This window comes from Orbicella franksi, chromosome 10, assembly GCF_964199315.1.
Source record: "Orbicella franksi chromosome 10, jaOrbFran1.1, whole genome shotgun sequence".
Classification (NCBI taxonomy): domain Eukaryota; kingdom Metazoa; phylum Cnidaria; class Anthozoa; order Scleractinia; family Merulinidae; genus Orbicella; species Orbicella franksi.
The window spans coordinates 24,001,812-24,020,013 of record NC_138154.1 but is presented as its reverse complement, the minus strand read 5'-3'; the positions used below and the strand labels follow the sequence as shown (position 1 = coordinate 24,020,013).

The window sequence follows — 18,202 nt, the reverse complement described above, 5'->3', positions numbered from 1 at the left end:
TTTGTATCACATGCACAGGTTATTGTGAACACTGACGGAAAGAGAAAAATAGCACCTGTTACTTGGATGATAATCATTGGTGACGCCCTTCATAACTTTATTGACAGCTTGGCCATTGGAACGTCATATTCCAGTTCAACTTATGTTGGCATAAGCACCTCAATAGTGATATTCTACGAAGCACTGCCACACAAACTTTGTAAAAATCATTACTTGATGCAGTTTTTTTCTTTATTTACAAATCAATCTGTTGATGGCTGTTTTGGTATAGGGATGTCAATCCTTTGCTTTCTCACCCTTCTGGTGTGCATGTGTTAGATAAATAAATCAATAAATAGTTTTCACACTTTCTAAGCCAATCAAACCTCGATTTGTTTTTGGATAAGTATATTTGTTGAATTTGAATTGTTTCCCAGGTGATTTTGCCATTCTTCTCAATGCTGGCATGTCGTACAAAATGTTTCTGGCATTCAACTTTCTGCTTGCTATCTGGGGCTGATGATTGGCCAGCTTGATACTTGGCACCAAAACATCAGCAGTGCAGTAGATCTATCCACACGCTGGAAGAATGTTTGTGTACATTTCATTAGTTGACATGGTTAGTATATATTTCTCTAAGCATGGGTTATCATTTATTAGTAGAATTCTACTAATTTACCAATGTAAATGCTGCAATCTGATTGGCTGAGCCATCACACACTATAAGCCTTTGGTCAACAAAATAGCAACGTTTTCCTGTTTCTCCAAATCTGTAAGAAATATTTAGAAGCAAATAGATAATCAAATTCTCGAGAAGCTAAAAGAGAGACATTCATGGTTTCTTGAATTAAAAACTCAAAGTTGTTGACGAAACTGATGAGAGCGCATACACAAAAGGGTTCATTTAAAATGAAAATTTAGTCCATGCGATCTCTCTAAAGTGCAAAGTTTAATACTGAGAGCCTCACACACAAGCTCCTGCGTTGATTTTCAGCCCTGGTTGAATTACCGCAGAGAATGCTAAAAATAACCACTTTAATGAACCCTGGTTGTCAGTCTGCAATAGCATGTAGTTTGCTTCGCGCCTGACCCGGGTCATGTTAAGAGGCCCTAAAATAAATAATTGGGAACCATTATTTGAGGCATATCTAAGGGCCTGTTTACAAGGATTACCCTAGCACTCACCCATTTCCTCTTTTTTCCTTCGTCGTGTTTACAAGGCAGCCAGGGTTACTCAGGTAGGTGGGTTACCCTATCTGTGTGCTAGGGTTAGCCTGGCAGACGGGTTAACTTTTCCCTTGTAAACACTCCAGGTATAGGGTTAACCAGCCTGCCCAGGTTAACTTTCTAATTGTTTCCAGACCCTTTGAGTGTAACTGCACATCAAGTTGTCCTGGGTTGTAGGGTTACCTTACATGTACCTGCGAAATTTTTCTTGTAAACCCAGGCTATCTTTTGCCCTCCAGCTAGGGTTAACCTGCTTGCTATGGTAACCCCCCCTCCTTGTAAACAGGCCCTAAGTTAGAATTAAGCTAAAAATGTTGTAATAGATTATTGGCTCTCGATATTTATGAGGTGATAGTTGATTCGGTCTTCGGCTACATCAACTACAGTGGATCACCTCATAGATCAAAATCTTGAGCTCATTAATTCGCTGATGTGGACCCGGGCCAAATATGGCGGAGTAAGGAAGAGGTCTTATCTGTATATCTTGTGAACCGTATACATATCACAAAAAATACAAAATATTGATGATGTTTTTACCGTTGTGCTTTAATTAACAGCTGGAAGAAGCTTCCGAGATGTCCGCAAGAATTGGACAAGCCTCCATTTGGAAGAACCTCAAGACATTTGCCCTTCAAAATTTTGGAATGCTCTTCGGCTTTGTCGTCATGTTTATTCTTGGTGTTTACAAAAAGCAAATTTCTGTGAATTAAATTCCTCTTGTTTCAACCAGTAGCAATAGATGGTTTTACTCGTGGCGTCATCAGAATTTCAAATTTTGGCTTTAAGTTCTACCAAGATATCTTTCTTTCAAGGTTAACTGTTTGTCTTACTCTACAAGCGGTCAAATCAATAGCCATAGAATTTCAAAGTTATGGACAACTTGTTCTATAAGTTTCCTAGTTACATGGTTTAGATAGAAGTTGTCAGGACTGCTACAATTTAAAATTCTGAAGGGAAGAACTAGAATATGTGGAAACTATCAAATGGTAAGAAATTTAGATCACTGAATGTAGTGACGTCACGATGAAAAACCATCCAAAATCCGAGGCTAACATACTGTAAACTAATCAAGTGTTGTATCGTATTCCAGTGAAACCCGCTTTACGGACACCCTTTACCTCGAGATAACATGACATTTTTGAAAATGTGTCTTTTTTTCTGGTTATTGATCCTTGTAAATCTTCGGTCATGAACAGGAGCTCATCTGGTACAAGACATTTGATTATCTGAATGGGCCTTAGGCTTCTTTAGTTTAAACGTAACTTGCAGCCAGGACACGTTACAACTCGTTCCTGGTCTTTTATTTCCTGTGGTATTCATATTCTGAGTTCTACTGTATCTGTATTGTTATATCTTTATTATATCGACTAATATGTTCTTGGTCTGACTAATGGTTCACAACACCTGTGCATTAAGGTTCAAGACGGCGCATGTGCAAGCTATAACGTTAACCCATTTGATTCCATTGTTTTATGAAAGAATCGAAAGCGAACGGATGGTACTTGCGGGAAACTTTCCTTTGAAAACTTCATGCCTTAAGTAGTGAAAACACTGCAAATGGGATACAATAGGTATCGGGAGATAGGAAATTAACGAAAAAAACGTGTGAGTTTAAAGCGGGTTTTCACTTGAGTGTTTAAAGTAATTCTCGATACTGGGTTGGCTTTACATCTTTAGACTTAATGGATGGCAGTTTAAGTAAGTGGAGTTAAAGCTCTCCAGAATCTTAGATTGGCTGTAAAGCGTCAGAGTGTACTTGCCTAGTTCCTAAGCCTAAATATTTCGCCGCGGTCAATCGTTTCGGGTCACGTGGTCCGGGGCGAAAAGTGTACCCCGAGCCGTGCGTCTGGGACACGTCACAGAAATCAATTGACCGCGAAGGCCTGGGAGAAAGCCGTACAGGAACTAGGCAAAGAGTGTATCACTATACATTTACTGCCAAAGGTAGCTCCCTCTTCGGCTGTAAGTTTTATCAGGGCATTTTGTTCCCAACAAGTGTAAGCATAAATAAAATTCTTCAAATGACGTGAAGAAGTTTGAAAATAGTAAAACCCAGTCTTCTCAAAGTTGTAATTTCCGTCATTACGTTTCAGACGCAGTAACCACAAGCTCTTCAGGGGCAAATTATTCACAAGTCATTGCCTTATTTACTTTCGAAAAGACTAAGTAAGAACGGCTTGCATTGCAACTATTCAGTAGCTTTATTAGTGACGTCGAGGAGGAGAGGTGTATAGGGCGCCGTCGATACATTTACTTGTTCCACCCGTCGCGTCAAGTTAACTACACGTGCACAGGGAGGTAAGGGGTGGGAGGGCGGGGGTAAACATTGGTGCGGGCGGTTTTGACCAGAAGCACAATGAGTGATTATAACAAAGTCTACTGACTTTATGCGGAAAACAGCACAGAGCAAAAACAGGAAGTGTTGAGTTAAATTTGTGATCACAACACAGTAAGGTATAGGTGAATGCTAAAACGTAAATTGAACAGAAACGGATACGCACGCGCAGATGTTTCGATAGCTGGGTAGGAGAGAGTTTCATCTGATTTATAAAATATTTTTTATACGTGTTAAAAGCAAGCTATAAATTATGTTGATATCCTCACATGTCAGGAACGTATTTACTAAACTGTAAGAAGGGTGCGGGCGGGAGGGGCTGAGAGAAGTTGACGTTAAGCGGGGAACAAGTAAATATGTCACAGCCACAAGCAGAAAACCCAGGAACAAGATCACCACTCAACTTATCAAACGATCACACCTAGCAGCCGACTATAAAATGTTGCAAACAATAAAAACAGGCCATTTTTAGAGCTCTTCAGCCTCGTGCAAACGAATGCAGTTCTACGCTCTCTTCATTTTGAGGAATGAAAGTGTGAACAAAGGGTCATAGTGCCGCTTAGCATCGAGGAGAACTCGTCTAAGACGCTTTAATTTGCCAACATTTCCTGAGGTGCATACCCTCAGACCTTCCAAGTACGGTGACAGCTTTCGATTCTCACTTTCGTAGAAATATCAGTTCGGAAGTTCTGCACTTTATACTTAAACAATGTGGGTTTTTCTGAAGTAAAATCTTTTGACGAATACTGTAAAATATGGCAGTTCAGAGCTTCTAAAAGACTGAAGAACCCGAGGTAGGAAACAGAACAAGAAAAAACATAGCAAGATGAGAAGTTCATAAAAAGAGAAACACTAGTGATCTTGTCAGACATGAAGAAATGTTAACCCTTTACTCCCTAAGGCGAACGGCAGTTTTTCCCAACTCGGCAAATAAAGACACTCTGCCTGTGTACAATATGCCATTTGAAAGCCACTAATCAGCTTATTTAAGAATTGACATCAGCAGCTATTTAGGTGGTAGACATTTTGAGAGAAATTGCTTTAAAATGGGAAAACGAACAACTTCTAAAATGTATGTCTTCTACTATATTAGGTATACCCCTAAACTATAGCTTATTCAGCAGCTCTTAGTGCATAGCTTGATATGAAACAAGACCTTGCATTCCATTTGCATCCCAAAAAAGGAACTAAAAACTTGTAGTGGTGGTCAACAATGTCTTGGATAGGAGGGGGTCAAAATTTTATAACTTCAATGAGCAGATCTTCACAAGACAATTTTTGTGGCAAAAATTCATAGAAATCTATCAAATATTCACAAAGTTATGACGTCGTGTGCCAATTTGCACTCTTAGGGAGTAAAGGGTTAAATAGCGAGGAACATTTCAATTGTTTACTCCACGTGAATTCAAATTAAGCCCGCTACAGGTACATTTGTGGACAAAGGTCCTTGAGACACTTAAGTAATTTAACCGATTATCCGCGTTTTACTACTGAAGCTTAAAAAAGCGCTGTTTTCCTTTCAAAAACGCGTTATTGTTCCCCCTCCCCACCCAATACAATGTTGAAAATCAGAAGAAATTGTAGGAGTAGCTTTCAACATTGTATGGGGAATGAGCCAGTAGTCCAGCACCTCTTCCAGACCTGTATTTTGATTCGTTCTGTTATCCCGCAGCTGCTATTGTTTTCGGTGACATGGCTATTGTGTCATTATGCCTTCTATTGTTTTTTTAGCCAATCCCAGAACCTGTCTGGAAAGGTGCAGGCTTGCCCGGATGAGGGGCGAGGTTAGGCAGGTGAAGTAGTATTCGCGTCTGGCGTGTGCGCAAAAGCATCAAAAGTTCAAATTTGTCCCAAGACTTTTGTCCATGATTGTAGATCGATACAAGTACAGCTGCTCTACCTGGAGAAAGTGCATAAGATGTAAGAGAAATACAGGACATAAAAATATCTTTCTTGTCGAGTCAGCCGGTAAAGTTTGCAGCTTAAATTATTGCTTATCAGTTTTAAACGTTCTTAAAACTGAAGGGGCGCGTGGAGTAACGGAGGGCAGCCGGTTTGTTCACAGTCTCTCTCCGGCTCTCACAGTCTCAAAATTTTCCGCACACTTCCAGTCTACTAACAGTTTCCCAATTTACGATCAAAATTAAGCTACGTTATTTGAGAAAAAATACTTTCTTTTCAAAACCCCGTTTCAGTTTGTCGCTTACAAATAAGAAGTAAATCAAGGGGAAGTTTAAAAATAACCCTGTCCCCTACTACGGGCTTGCGCTCTAAAGAGATCCCTGTAAAATTTCATGCTAAACTGGCTTGTTTTAATTTCGCAAAAAAAGGGAAGGACTTCACTTCCTCGCTCCTTCTTCGCGATTTGAGAAAACCCATTAAATGAGAAAGCCTACTGAAAAACAAAATGCTAAAGAAAAAAACCAACTGCCAGTTCTGAATAACTTTTCAGATAAATAGGGGAAAGTACGTAAAGCGCGGTCTCTTGTCTGTAACTGAGTTCCTGCAAAATTTTACGTCCACCATCTTATGATTGTTGCCGAAGGAATGTTACAGAATACATTGACTTTCAGTCGTCCCCTTGAGATGCACTCTCCCGAAAATCCAAGTTAATATGTTAGGGATCTGCCATACTGGTACAAAACCATGCAATTGGTTTTCCGCTTTTCATAGAATTGTCAACTCGGTCTGTATGAAAAACTAAAACGTAACTGCAAGATTCCACCACAGGCAAAGCCCTCAAAGAAAGTCCCCCTTGCCTCGAAAACATTACAAACTCTGATTTAGGCTCTGGGTAATCGTCCGACTTATTGCGACTCAAATTAAATTACAGTTTAGCTTGATGTCGTTGATCTCAAATACACTGCAATATAGTTTGACACAGGAACGTGCCTTAGCTCCACATTGAATTAAACAAACTTCATTGAGATAAACGTAAAACTACTCGTAAAAAACAAGTTTTCCCCCGTATTTAGTTTAACCTAGTAGTAACTAGTTCAAAGTTTGGTTCCTACCTTACAACTGGCCAAAAGATCTCACACACCTGTTTTCAGTCTCACGAGATTTAGCGCATTTGGATTAATCACACCTCGGATTTCACGAAGGTTTTCCTTCATGCAGCAGTTAAAGGCTGCTTTCCAAGTGATAGTTACGATCGCTACAGAAAAATTGAGCGAACCTAACTGGATTTTCACAGATCGCTACGATCGTCGAAATAGAACTAAAGCCTGTCTCACTGCAGAGTGGTTTCCATATAACTGCAACGATCGCTGAACCATTTTGGCTGTGATCGTAAAGTTCAAACGGAAGCCAGTCTTCAAGTGCTATTTTCTAAAATTGGGCTAAGAGAAAGGAAAAACAAAGAACAGCTATAAGTTTGGAAAATTTTAACTACTTGCATGTTCGAATATATAATGCACGTTTTTACACTTTTTGCAAAATTACTGCTCATCTTAGAACAATGTGGCATGTATTGCAAACTAAGCTCAACTAAGCTCAACTAAACAGTTCATTATCGGTTTTTTTTTCTATTTAGACGATACATTTTCTAGCGCATTAACTGTATGTATCTTTATCTTATTTATCCAGGGTATCAAATGATTTGTTAATTTAATTCAATATAAAATTCTCCGCTACGATATTGTGACAAAAATTAAACAAAAATTGTGACTTGTTCTTTGATAGCAAGTCAGTTAAGCGCTACAGCCGAAAAATTTCACTTGTGACACTGAATATCCGATTTAGATATCAATTGAAAATTGTAGAGAATTACATTCTGAAATAAGCTTACGGTGTTTACACGAGCAGCTCGAGAAACAATGGTATCGCCTGTCATTGAAAGATGTTGTTCTATGATCTCAAGTAATGTCAGCTTGTACGTGGTACAAGGACGAGCAGTTCAAGTCACGTGACATTGACAACAATCACTCCTTCTGCCAGAATACTCATTTCTTCACTGAGTGGACTAAGCTGGCATTAGAAATAACGAAGATCAACCTCAGGCAGTGCTTGCTTCATAGAAGGTTCCATCTCGTCCTCTTACGTCCAGTATCTTCAGATGAGGAAGGGATCTTAAGCTCTCCAGCAGACCATGCAATTCACAGTCATCCACATTTAAGCCCAACAGAACAAAGCGGAACAAGTTTGGAAAGAAGTGAACGCGCTTGGTGAGGGATGCAAGGCTACCCCTTGCGTTAAAACTCTGAACATTAAGCCATTCCAAAGCTGGGTATGTTTTGTTGATCCCTCCACACAGCGCCTCCATTTCTACCACTTGCGAAACGCTTTCATTCAGCCCAATTAACTCGAGTTTGACTAAGGACATTTTAGGAAGTGATCGACCGAGCGCCGCGGCTACTGCGGGAGTCAGGCTTATACCACGTAGTGTCAGTATCTGAAGAGTCCTGTGTGTGATACTAGAAACAAGTTTGTTTACTGCTGCAGCACAGCAGTAATATAACTTAAGGTCAAGATCGGTGACGTTAAATCGCGGTAAAATACCAGCTAGTTTCTCAACTTCAACCGATGTCGGTTTGGTAGTGGAAACAAATGACCTTGGTCTCCCCGAGTCCGTACCAATGGCCAAAAAGCACTTACTGCTATTTGGTACTGGATCCAGCAGTTCACAAATACCGAGCGCGTATCCATCAAATTCAATGGTTTTCAAATGTTTACAGTTTCTGAAAACCGCACCAAGACTTTTGAATGACTGTGCGCCCACAAGGTGATAGAAGTCAAGAGATCTTAAGAATTTCAAACATAACTGTTTTGAACACAGATTTGTGCAGCAGAGTGGAGTGGAAATGGTAAAAGTTTCAGTAAATAGTCTCGCATGGTCATTACACCACAGCTTTAAACCTGTTATGTAAGACTGAACTTTTCCATAATGGAAACGAAGAATGCAATCAAAACCGCAGTGGCTGCATCCTACAGTGTTGAACTGCCTTAGAAAATCTCCAATCAAGAGATCAGCAGAGTTCTCGGTTATTCTCAGCGGGACATGTAAACAATCGAATAACGCCAGAACGTCGTATAACTTTGACATGCCATCCCTCCCTTGATTAGAAAATAAACGATAACGATCATAATAACGATAAAAAATTAAAGCTTTACAGGAAGCAACTTCATTTAAAAGTGTCAACTTTGGAATATGTTGAGGAAATGGTCGAAGATCGGTAACCAGGATGATCCCTGCTGTGCAATCCAACCAAAGTCTCACCAGTGTAGCTCTTGACTGAACTTCTTTAAAAGAATCGTCAACCAAGTCATTAAAATTCACATGCCTGCGAGTGACGTCACACAGTGGCACGTCTGTCTCCTTTTCTTCATCTGGTATTGTCTTTGATAAATCTAGTGCTGGGTCGGAGATCCTGACTGATGCTAAGTGCTGAAAAACCTTCACTGCTCCATCGTCAGACAAACCGCAAACGAACTGGAAAACATTCTTCAAGGCCTTGCAATCGTCCAAGGTGCGGGCGCGCTGTTCAATTCCACCGAGATTTCCTCCAGGGACACATCTGTAGGTGACGAACCATGCCGCCAAGAATTCCTGAATGCTCTTGTGGATGAAAGATACCATTCCTGCAGGTCGAAGATTTTCTGCGTACTCAGTAATTTGAAGTAAGCCAATGATAAGACTTTCATCACAAAGAACGGTAGCGGACAGTTGATCATACTCGAACACATGATCGTCCTTCAAAAGACATTCCAACGCCACCTTTCCGATTTCAGCAAGGACATCTTTGGAATCGTGTACTTTGCCAAACCGAGCAGGAGAGTCTTTCCCTTGATTGTAATCCAAAACGTATTGGACGATCGCAAAATAAAATTTTGTTTTGCTTTCAGGAAAGCTCTTGGACTTCCCCTTTTTCCACAGGGTGCAAAAGAAGAGAAGAAGAAGCGGAACTTTCGCTAAGTCTTCCAGCCTTCGCTTAACAAGATGACCACTCAGTTCTCTTGCTTCTGCTTCGCCACCAAGCATTCTGATCATAAAGGCCTCTCTGTCCTCTTTACTGAACCCGGTGATCTCACCAACCATGTCGACTTTAAACGCTCGTAGCTCGTCAGCTTTGGAAATTCGAGACGTTATCAGGACACAACAGTTTCTCAGCTCATTTCCACTGAATATATCGTAGATCTCGGACTTGCTGCCGCAGCGATACTCGTCGTATCCATCAAACACCAGCAAAACCTTGTCTTCATTGTTGGTGATGTAATTCAGCAGGCTATCTGTAAGATGTTTATCCTTCCGAGCGAAAATAGCTGAGCGACTTATAACATCCTTGAGGCTTTGGCATTTAGACACTTCTTTGAGATTAACGACAACCAAAAGCTCGAACTTCTTCAAGATATCTTTGTTTAGGTCTCCTGTAGTCGTTCCATCAAGTTCAGCCCAGTCCACAGCCAGTTTCTTGACGAAAGTGCTCTTCCCAATACCCGTCTGTCCTTGCACGAGTATCCTCTTTGGTAAAATACCGTTCTTGTTTGCAGTGAACACATCCGTGTAGTGTTCCAGTTCATACCGTGATGACCCAGCTGGGGTTTGTTCCTCTTTCACCCAGGACAGTCGAGTGTAGATCTGGTGAATGTCCACAATTGATGTTTTAGACCACACAGAGGTAGGCACTATGGCGGTTCTCTTGTAATGCTCTGCAAGTTTACTTCGACAGGATTGCACATCAAAAATGTCCTCCGTAGATGCGGCTGGGTCAGTAACTGCAATGATAACGAATAAGGACTTAAAAGAATAACATACTGTAGCTATCACATTCAATAGACGTACCTATGCACTACAATCAACCATTAATTCACAGGATTTTTTTTTTTTCTCGCGCGAGCAGTCCTCGTCGTTCGTCCATTTTCAATGGCAATGTTATAAAACGATTGATTCATGTATTTAGCTGAGCATCATCGAGTCAGGGATGATTTCCTTCTGGCCAATGCGATCGCTAAAGAAAAAGTTAACCAATCCTTACGAGAACCAGTCTCTGTATGATAGCTACGATCGTTGACATAGAACTTCAGTCAATCTCAGTGATCGTTGTCGTAATGATCGTTACGATCACTGAAGAGTGGTTTCCATATGATCGCAATGAGCGCTGAACTGCTTTTTTTGTGGCGATCGTAGCGATGATATGGAAACCAGCCTTTACGATGCAGGCGGGAATTTTGTCTTGGGTATTTTTCATGCTCTCCTAACTTCTCGCGAGTATCATTACTCGATTATGCACTCTAAGGCTTCGTCCACACTACTTTGGAGGAATTTGTAAACGTAGCTTTGTTTCTCCGGTTAGGCCTTCCGTCCACGCTAACTCTGTCACGAAAACGGGACGCCGGCTTTTCGTTTTCGTGTGGACGGCGAAAACATTTTGTAAACGGAGCTTTTCCAAAACGAAGGCGTCAAAATAATTACCTGATTTCCCCGACGGAATTTTCTTCAAATGACCGGTGATTGTTGAGTTTTCAAATTCCTCCTGCGTTGTGTAGGCGGAAAACATTAGATGGGTTTTCGGAGTGAACACTCCGTTTTCAAATTCCTCCTGCGTACTGAGTGTGCATGGGGCCTCAGGCATGCGTCAGTTATTGATAATGCACTAAAGGAAACACTACATCTGAGAACAATGTAACATCTTACATGTATATGCAAAGGCCACATCACCAAATGTTGGAAATCACAGTCTACAATCGTGCAAACTGTCTTCAATGTGTTTTCGACTAGAAGATCTTTTTGACTCAAAGATCGATTTTAGTGTAAATTATTCGCAGCTTTTCTATTTTTGAACTTGAAGTAAAGGAGTGGCACTATAATGCATTGCAAAAATAAATATACCTCGTATGTCTTAAGTTACACGCGTGTGCACAAGGAATTTAAAGAATTTTGTCTATGTTTTTTTACCCAAACGGAAGCCACTATTTTTGGGTTCAAACCGCGGGAAAAGAAAACTTTTTCTAAAGCCTACTGCAGGTTTTTTTCCTTTAATTTTCCTAGTCACTTACCAATTGGTCTACGTGTAACAGCAAAGTAGACATTAACCCTACTGATTGTACTTCATACTAGCCTGCGAACGCAGACGTATTTCCGCCGAAAAATAACGTCTGCGAACCCGAGCCAGAAAACGATTTCTGTGACGTAGGAATTCTAAGCCAAGCACAGTTTAGCTCAAATAACCCCAGAACTACTGCGCGAGGTATTCGCTGCGAGGAGCGCTCGAGTTTCATTCTATCATGGAATCTGATTGGCCAAGGAGAAACAAAAGTCATCACGTCACAGAAATCGTATGCTGGCTCGGGTTCGCAGACGTTATTTTTCGGCGGAACCAAGTGACAGCCGGAAATACGTCTGCGTTCGCAGGCTAACTTTATACAAACTGTAGGCGAGCAATGTTCCAGCCATGCTTTGCATTGTAAATGTAACATACAACGTGGTTGAAACTGAAATTAAAGGTTGCCTCTGAAACTTCTTCAATGCGTAACAATGCTCTATTGATTTGTCTAGATTTTCTCATATATCTCGGGGAATGCTCCCGTAACCCCTTCAAGAAAGTCATCTTTGAAGTCCCCCCTTAAGGTTACCGTATACCTTCAGATCGGCAATTTTCCTCAAATTTGGATTTTTGGGTCAAAGTAATGGTCGAAGAGTAATCTCTAATTTCTGAAAAAAAAATGAAAAAAAACTAAATATTGGCGGAGAAATAAAGTTTTTACGTTATGACCGGAAGTAAAAGTTCCCTCTTGATTGACAGCCCTATAACGCAATCAACCGAGACGACTTTCGCGGGAACATCACCTATATGGATACCACGAATTGGCTGGCTACTCACCTCTACTCAGTTGATCAGCATTGTTAATCCAAGCAGTTTTCGAATTAGGTGTAATTCTATTAAGTTATAAGTAAACATGGACCACGGAAAACTCCGTGGACCAGTTCGAAAAAGCGAAAACAGCGAAGAACGAATGAAAATACATCTCGGAGTGAAGAAGCGAAAATTGGCCTCGCGGATGAAGCTATGGCTATCGTATCAAGCGGGCAAAAAGATCGAGTCAAGAGAAGAGAAAGGTTCTGTAAAAAATTTGGGAACTTGACAGCGATAACAGCGATTTTTACAGTGACTCTTCTTTTGAGTACGATACCGATGAATCGTCGGACTCATTGAGATCCACTGGAATATTATCTATGCACATTTGCTTCGCCGCGCTTTCTTTTGTTTTCTTCGCGCAGCCACTCTAGCGTTCGTATCCTTTTTCGTCTTCCCCATTTTGCCAGACCAGCTTCAACAAAAACCGAGCTACAGAAAAATTATCCCTCCACCTTGAGCGCATTGCGAAACACAAGGGTGCTTTGGAGATTCGCGCGTAAATGTCACCGCGAGAAAAAACTTTCCAGACGCTGATTGGCTCAGTGATCTGAGAACCCAGTTGAAGGTGTTTGTGGGCGGTGTTGGTTTGCGAAGGAAGAGATTTTTCTTAGCGCTGTTTTCTCGAATAAATTTTTTCGCTTGAAGCAGGCTCTTTAAAAAGTTACAACTCAAAGGGAATTTCTTCGATTGCCCTCAAATTTGGACAGTAGCTAGATTAACATATAATAAACAAAAAAGTGTCTGCGAATTGTTTATTTCGAAATATTTTTTTCTCCGAGAGCGATTTTTGTACGATCACTTCACATTTTTTAAATCCTATTTCGAAAGTGTTCTGTAACTTTTTACTGCAGTTGAATATGGCAAAACGCAGACACGCTTTTTAAGCGCTTTTTGTCCTTACACCGGGAAAAAAAAAGGGCGAAAAACAAAACTGGCTTTGACTTGTAGCTTCCAAAAGGTGATTAGGGCGCTCGCATTTAGTGGTCCTGAAAAAAAATCGGCAATTCATTTCATTTCAAAATTCTTAGTATAGTCTGATAGCCAGCTCTATAAGCTTTAATTTGATATGGTGGTTTAGGTATCTACCGCTTAGACCGGACGCGCTACATCGCTTGGACGCGAGACACCCCTGAAGGTATACAGTAACCTTAACTTAATCCGAACCTATGGGCATTATTTCATAACAGTTAAGAAAACGTTGCTTTACATCACCTGTGAGTGAAAACTATTGTATTGTGGCAAATGTGCGAAGGTTAAAAATAATGTCGTGTAGATTGTGAGGAGACCCTATCCTCAGCTATTTTTTTCATTTCCCCACCTGGTTCAAGTAGTCACACGGTAACTTACCACAAAATTCTTTGGCCACGTTATTCAGACCAACTGTGTGATATCCTAAAGCGTAGTAGAGGTCACGATAAAGTGCAGCCGAAGCTGTTGTATTTCTCCAGTGAAGTAACATCCGATATGCTTTACGTTTTTCATTAGCATCTATTTCGTCCAGTTTGTCTTGAGAAATGTCAAGGCGAAGTCCCAGCTCCTGCCACTTTGCACAAATCTTTCCTGCAAGCTCATCTAGATCACGGTCACCAGGTCTGCCTTCTTTAAAAACAACTATATGAGAAAGAGGAAAAGTTTGCAGTTAACCAATGATGCAGTTTGTTACATATCAAAGTTACAATTCGATTTTTGAAAAGAGCATTATTTTTTACTTAAAGTTATGCTTACCACTGAAAACTGCAATTGAAAAATTTACAGTTCAAAAACGTTTCAAGTTGAAAACAAAAGGGGACACAGAGGAGAGGTTTGGACGTATGCTCTCGCTAATAACGATGATAGTTTGGCTCCCTGTTTATTCCTTCATAGCGAAAAGACGTCACTTTTCAAACCGCGAAGGTACACCTAGGGAAGAGTGAAATTCGCAAGAAAGCCTGGCACGAGTCCGCATGACCAAAATGAGGCTCACTGCGTCCCATCAGCCTAACACTTTGTATTCGTGGTGTTTCGTGTTGTTGTAATCAATTAGCTGGGAAATTGGTCCGGAGGAGAACAATAATTGTGGCTGGGTTTCCTCTAGCCTGTGAGCCGGCTCTAATGTCTGGACAATCAAGCGCTGGTTTCAGGCTTTTTGCTTTGGCGCGCGGTCGAGTTTAAGAACGACGAGGGTCACCAGGGGGGTCAGTGAGGGGTCAGTAAGGGGGGGGGGGGTCAGAAGGGGCTCCACTGACCGGGAGTCACTGTTCTGCCAAAACTCCCTGCACAAAACTAGAGTGCCCCTGTCGATTGGGCGACTGTTAGGCAGCAGCCTTGGAAATGAAACTATTCATTAAACTAATTTATTGATAATTAATTCACTAGCTGAATTCAGTAATAAACACTTTTATTCTGATGTTAACGAGCAAGGGCCATTAAATCATGCTGTTTTGGAAGTGAAAATGAAAATAAAAATAACTTGGAATTAAAGCACATTCACATGATTGCAGTGACTATGTCAATGTATTCTGTCTTTGAATACAATTAGAATTTAAAACTAATTGGTTCTTGTGGAGGGAGAAAACTCAGAGAAGCTGGTAAAAACCCTCAGAGAAAGAACGGGAACCAAAAATAGACTAGGCCCATAAATCATGCTGAACCCAGAACTCAAACTCAGGACACAATGGTAAGAAGTGAGCGCCCAGCTGTTACCGCTGCATTACCCTGCTCTGGGAATGTTAAATTGTAAAAATATCTTTGCTCACCTCCCTGGACAATGATCAGGTAAAGCTAAGGATTCAAAACCTGACAAAACACCGCAGCATGATTTGTAAACCATGATGAAGACTTTTAGAGTATGGAATTAAAATAGGCCTATGCATTCCTTGGCTCGCTTTGTTGTATGTATATACTGAGGACATACAAAATACATGTAAAATAACCTGTTTTACCCCCATGCGTGAATTTGGCTTGTTTAGGATCTGGTGTACTCCAACTGGGTGACAATCTTCTTTTCTCCTCTCTTGATTTATCTGCAAAAACAAAATTTGATGATAACAATATCTCCTTGATTTATGCACAGCATTCGTTTGTTAAGTCACTTACATTGTTCTGAACTATGTACACTGTGCATAATAATCCCAGTCCCTCAGGATTTATTTTCCTGGCTTTGCAGCAGCTCTTAGCTTGTGGGGTAGGGTGGTGGTATGGGTTGTAGAGCGGCTCATTGCAGTGTCATTAACAAACTGAGCATGCAAGGAGAACTCAGTTATGTGTCAAAAGGGAAGAGGGTTGGAATAGGTCTGTGAGAAGAATTCAACTAAAAGAAATTATGCCATGTGGCTGATGTAAGAATGACAGTAAAACACTTTCATTGTTTGAAAATTCTCAATGCAATAACCACTCATCTACAATAACAGCTAATGTTCCTTACAACTTAATTTCTCTTGCAAGTTTTCTTCAAATTTGTGTTGTGTAATGATAACTTAAGCCTCAATAATTTGCTAAACAAATTGGTGCTTAGCATTGAATGAAGACCCTTTACTAAAATGCGTTTCTTTTAGGTGGAAAAAGGCACACCCATTATTTTGTATAGATTGGCAAGTAGATAACAAGATTAACAAGAGGCATCAGGCTAAATGTGAGAAATGGGAAAGAGAGAAATAAGAAAAGAAACATATCAAGTAAACATATCAAAATGAATTACAGTATATCCAGAGTGGCTGTTCATTTTCATTTACTGTTTCCAGATCAAACTGGAATTTAGACATGCTGGCTTTGGTAGATCAAGGACAAAATTACTGACAACAGGAGAACCCATAGAAAATTGTTAATCCCAGGAGCTAGAGCTAGAACCAACAACAAAATCAACCCATACAAAAGGGCCACAGATTTCACTGAGGTTACCTGACATTCTTCCTGCAGGTGATCGTGAATAATCACCAACTCTTGATAAAGATGCTGAAGAACTGAAAGCTGATCTTATTACTTGAGATGAAGAAGCAGCAGCTGGTGTTTCTGGTAGATAATAAGGTCTGCATGATGCAGTCTCTGAGTCGTCACTGGCAGTTGACTCGCCTGATGTCTTTCTTTCCCTCCTGTTATCCATTTGTGGCAGTAGTGATTCAGTTGATCACTCAGCATTTGCTGAAGCCTTAATTGAGAAGATCAACAACTGCGTATTATTACTTATCATGAGTAAAAATAACTATCCTAATCATCTCTCTAAAAAAATGCTGTATCGTGACTGGTCCTCTGCATGCCTATTTGTCAAGCAAATTCATTGCACAATCACATGCAGTGGTGGATCCAGACCTTGAGCTACCGGGTGGGGGTGCAGGGGGGTGGGGGTGGGGGGTATTTTTGCATGCCCTGCTGGCTTTTCTGACTCCTGCTATTTTTTTTTTTTTAACCTCAAATAAGGGAGGGGGGAACCGGGCACCCCGGGCCCCTCCCCTAGCTACCCTAGATCTGCCACTGACGTGGGTGTCATATTGAAGGTATCCAATTTTAATTTTTTGTCACAGTCAGTTTTGGATACCTGGAATTGGATACTACATGTACGCTATTCACATGTCAATGAGTGAGCTTTAATGGCCTCCTTCCTTCCTCACGTTCCCTACACTCTATTGACTTTTTCACTCAAAAGAGGTTCATAATAATCTCGAAATTTGTTAATGATACAAATTGGACCTTGCATCAGGATTAATCGTGCTAGTAATTTTAAATTGGCCTCATGCCATGTACTTGTCCAATTTTGAAATTACTTGCCCGATTACTTCCTGAATTGTTTTCCACTCAGTCCAGTTATTATTACTTATCATAATTAAAATTTCATTATTTTTGCAAAAACAGATGAGGCAAACTTCTGATTAAGAATTTCCTTTGGCCATGTAGCAGAAACATTGAAAGAAACAAAACTGACAGAGTGAAAAAAAAAAAAACCAAATTACATTATGTGGAAATTTTTGTGGGCCAAAATGAGGAAAAATGAATCAAGATTACGCAGAAAACACACTGGATTATGCGTAAATTTCAACAGTGAACAACATAGGCACGCAAGGCATGCAAGAGCTATTATTTTTTTTGTGTGAAGTCTCGGAGGTAGGAGCATTCATGGAGCTGTTTACAGTAATGATTTGGTTAATTTGACAAGTGTTTTTGGTTGGGATGTAAAGCAAGGAAGAAACTGGGAATTTATGATGTACATACGATGTTACATCGGTAATGGTAAGATAGCTAAATAGTAAGCCATAAAATGTTTGACTGAACAAACTACAGTACTCTGACACGTCTCCAGATTAATGTAGATACCATCTTATTTTTTTCTTTGATTTGTTCTTTGATAAAACCCGCACTGCGATTGGTGTGACACATGCGCATGCATAACTCCCTCACTCACCGATCACATAGCCCTTCCAACCCCCAAGAGGAATTTTTGCTCAAAAATATTTAAGTTAAGAGACCTTTTCGCATTTTATATGAGTCATAAATTTACCCTTTTTACACAACACAACACAACAACACTACTTCACCAAAAATAGAAAGAAAGAGAAAAAAACCTCTCTGATACATTGAAAGTCTTATTTCATTAAATTGCACTTTAACTTGGTGCCATGCAGTCTTCAAAGAACATTTGAGCAGGTTTGATACTTTTTACCTTTAAAAATATCGGAGTGTAAAGAATGTCATTAAATGTCCATCAAATAAAAATAAACTGCTACTGCAGAGATGTAAAAACCATCCAGAAATGAAAGCTTTTTTTGTTTAATATCCTGGGAACAATAGCCGATAACTTGTCAGCTCTAATTGAATTTACTCCCATATAAAAGACAAA

At 40.3% G+C, this 18,202-nt stretch overlaps 1 protein-coding gene across 8 annotated transcripts in view; it reads right to left on the bottom strand.

The window, feature by feature from the left end:
* LOC145500591 (NLR family CARD domain-containing protein 4-like) overlaps positions 1 to 18,202 on the bottom strand; it is a 53,540-nt gene that overhangs the window by 27,969 nt on the left and 7,369 nt on the right. For 6 of the 8 annotated variants that reach the window (XR_014051119.1, XR_014051121.1, XR_014051116.1 and 3 more), the window contains 4 exons: positions 16,273 to 16,519; positions 15,309 to 15,398; positions 13,744 to 14,007; positions 6,736 to 10,255 (listed from right to left, as the gene is read on the bottom strand). Coding sequence is in view for 1 of the 8 variants with exons in the window: in XM_081480113.1 (XP_081336239.1) it covers positions 7,539 to 10,255; positions 13,744 to 14,007; positions 15,309 to 15,398; positions 16,273 to 16,474 (3,273 nt within the window). In the remaining 7 variants the exon portion in view is untranslated. Of the gene's footprint in view, positions 1 to 4,791; positions 10,256 to 13,743; positions 14,008 to 15,308; positions 15,399 to 16,272; positions 16,520 to 18,202 lie in introns of those variants that run through there. The other 2 variants (XR_014051122.1, XM_081480113.1) reach the window with 2 other exon arrangements.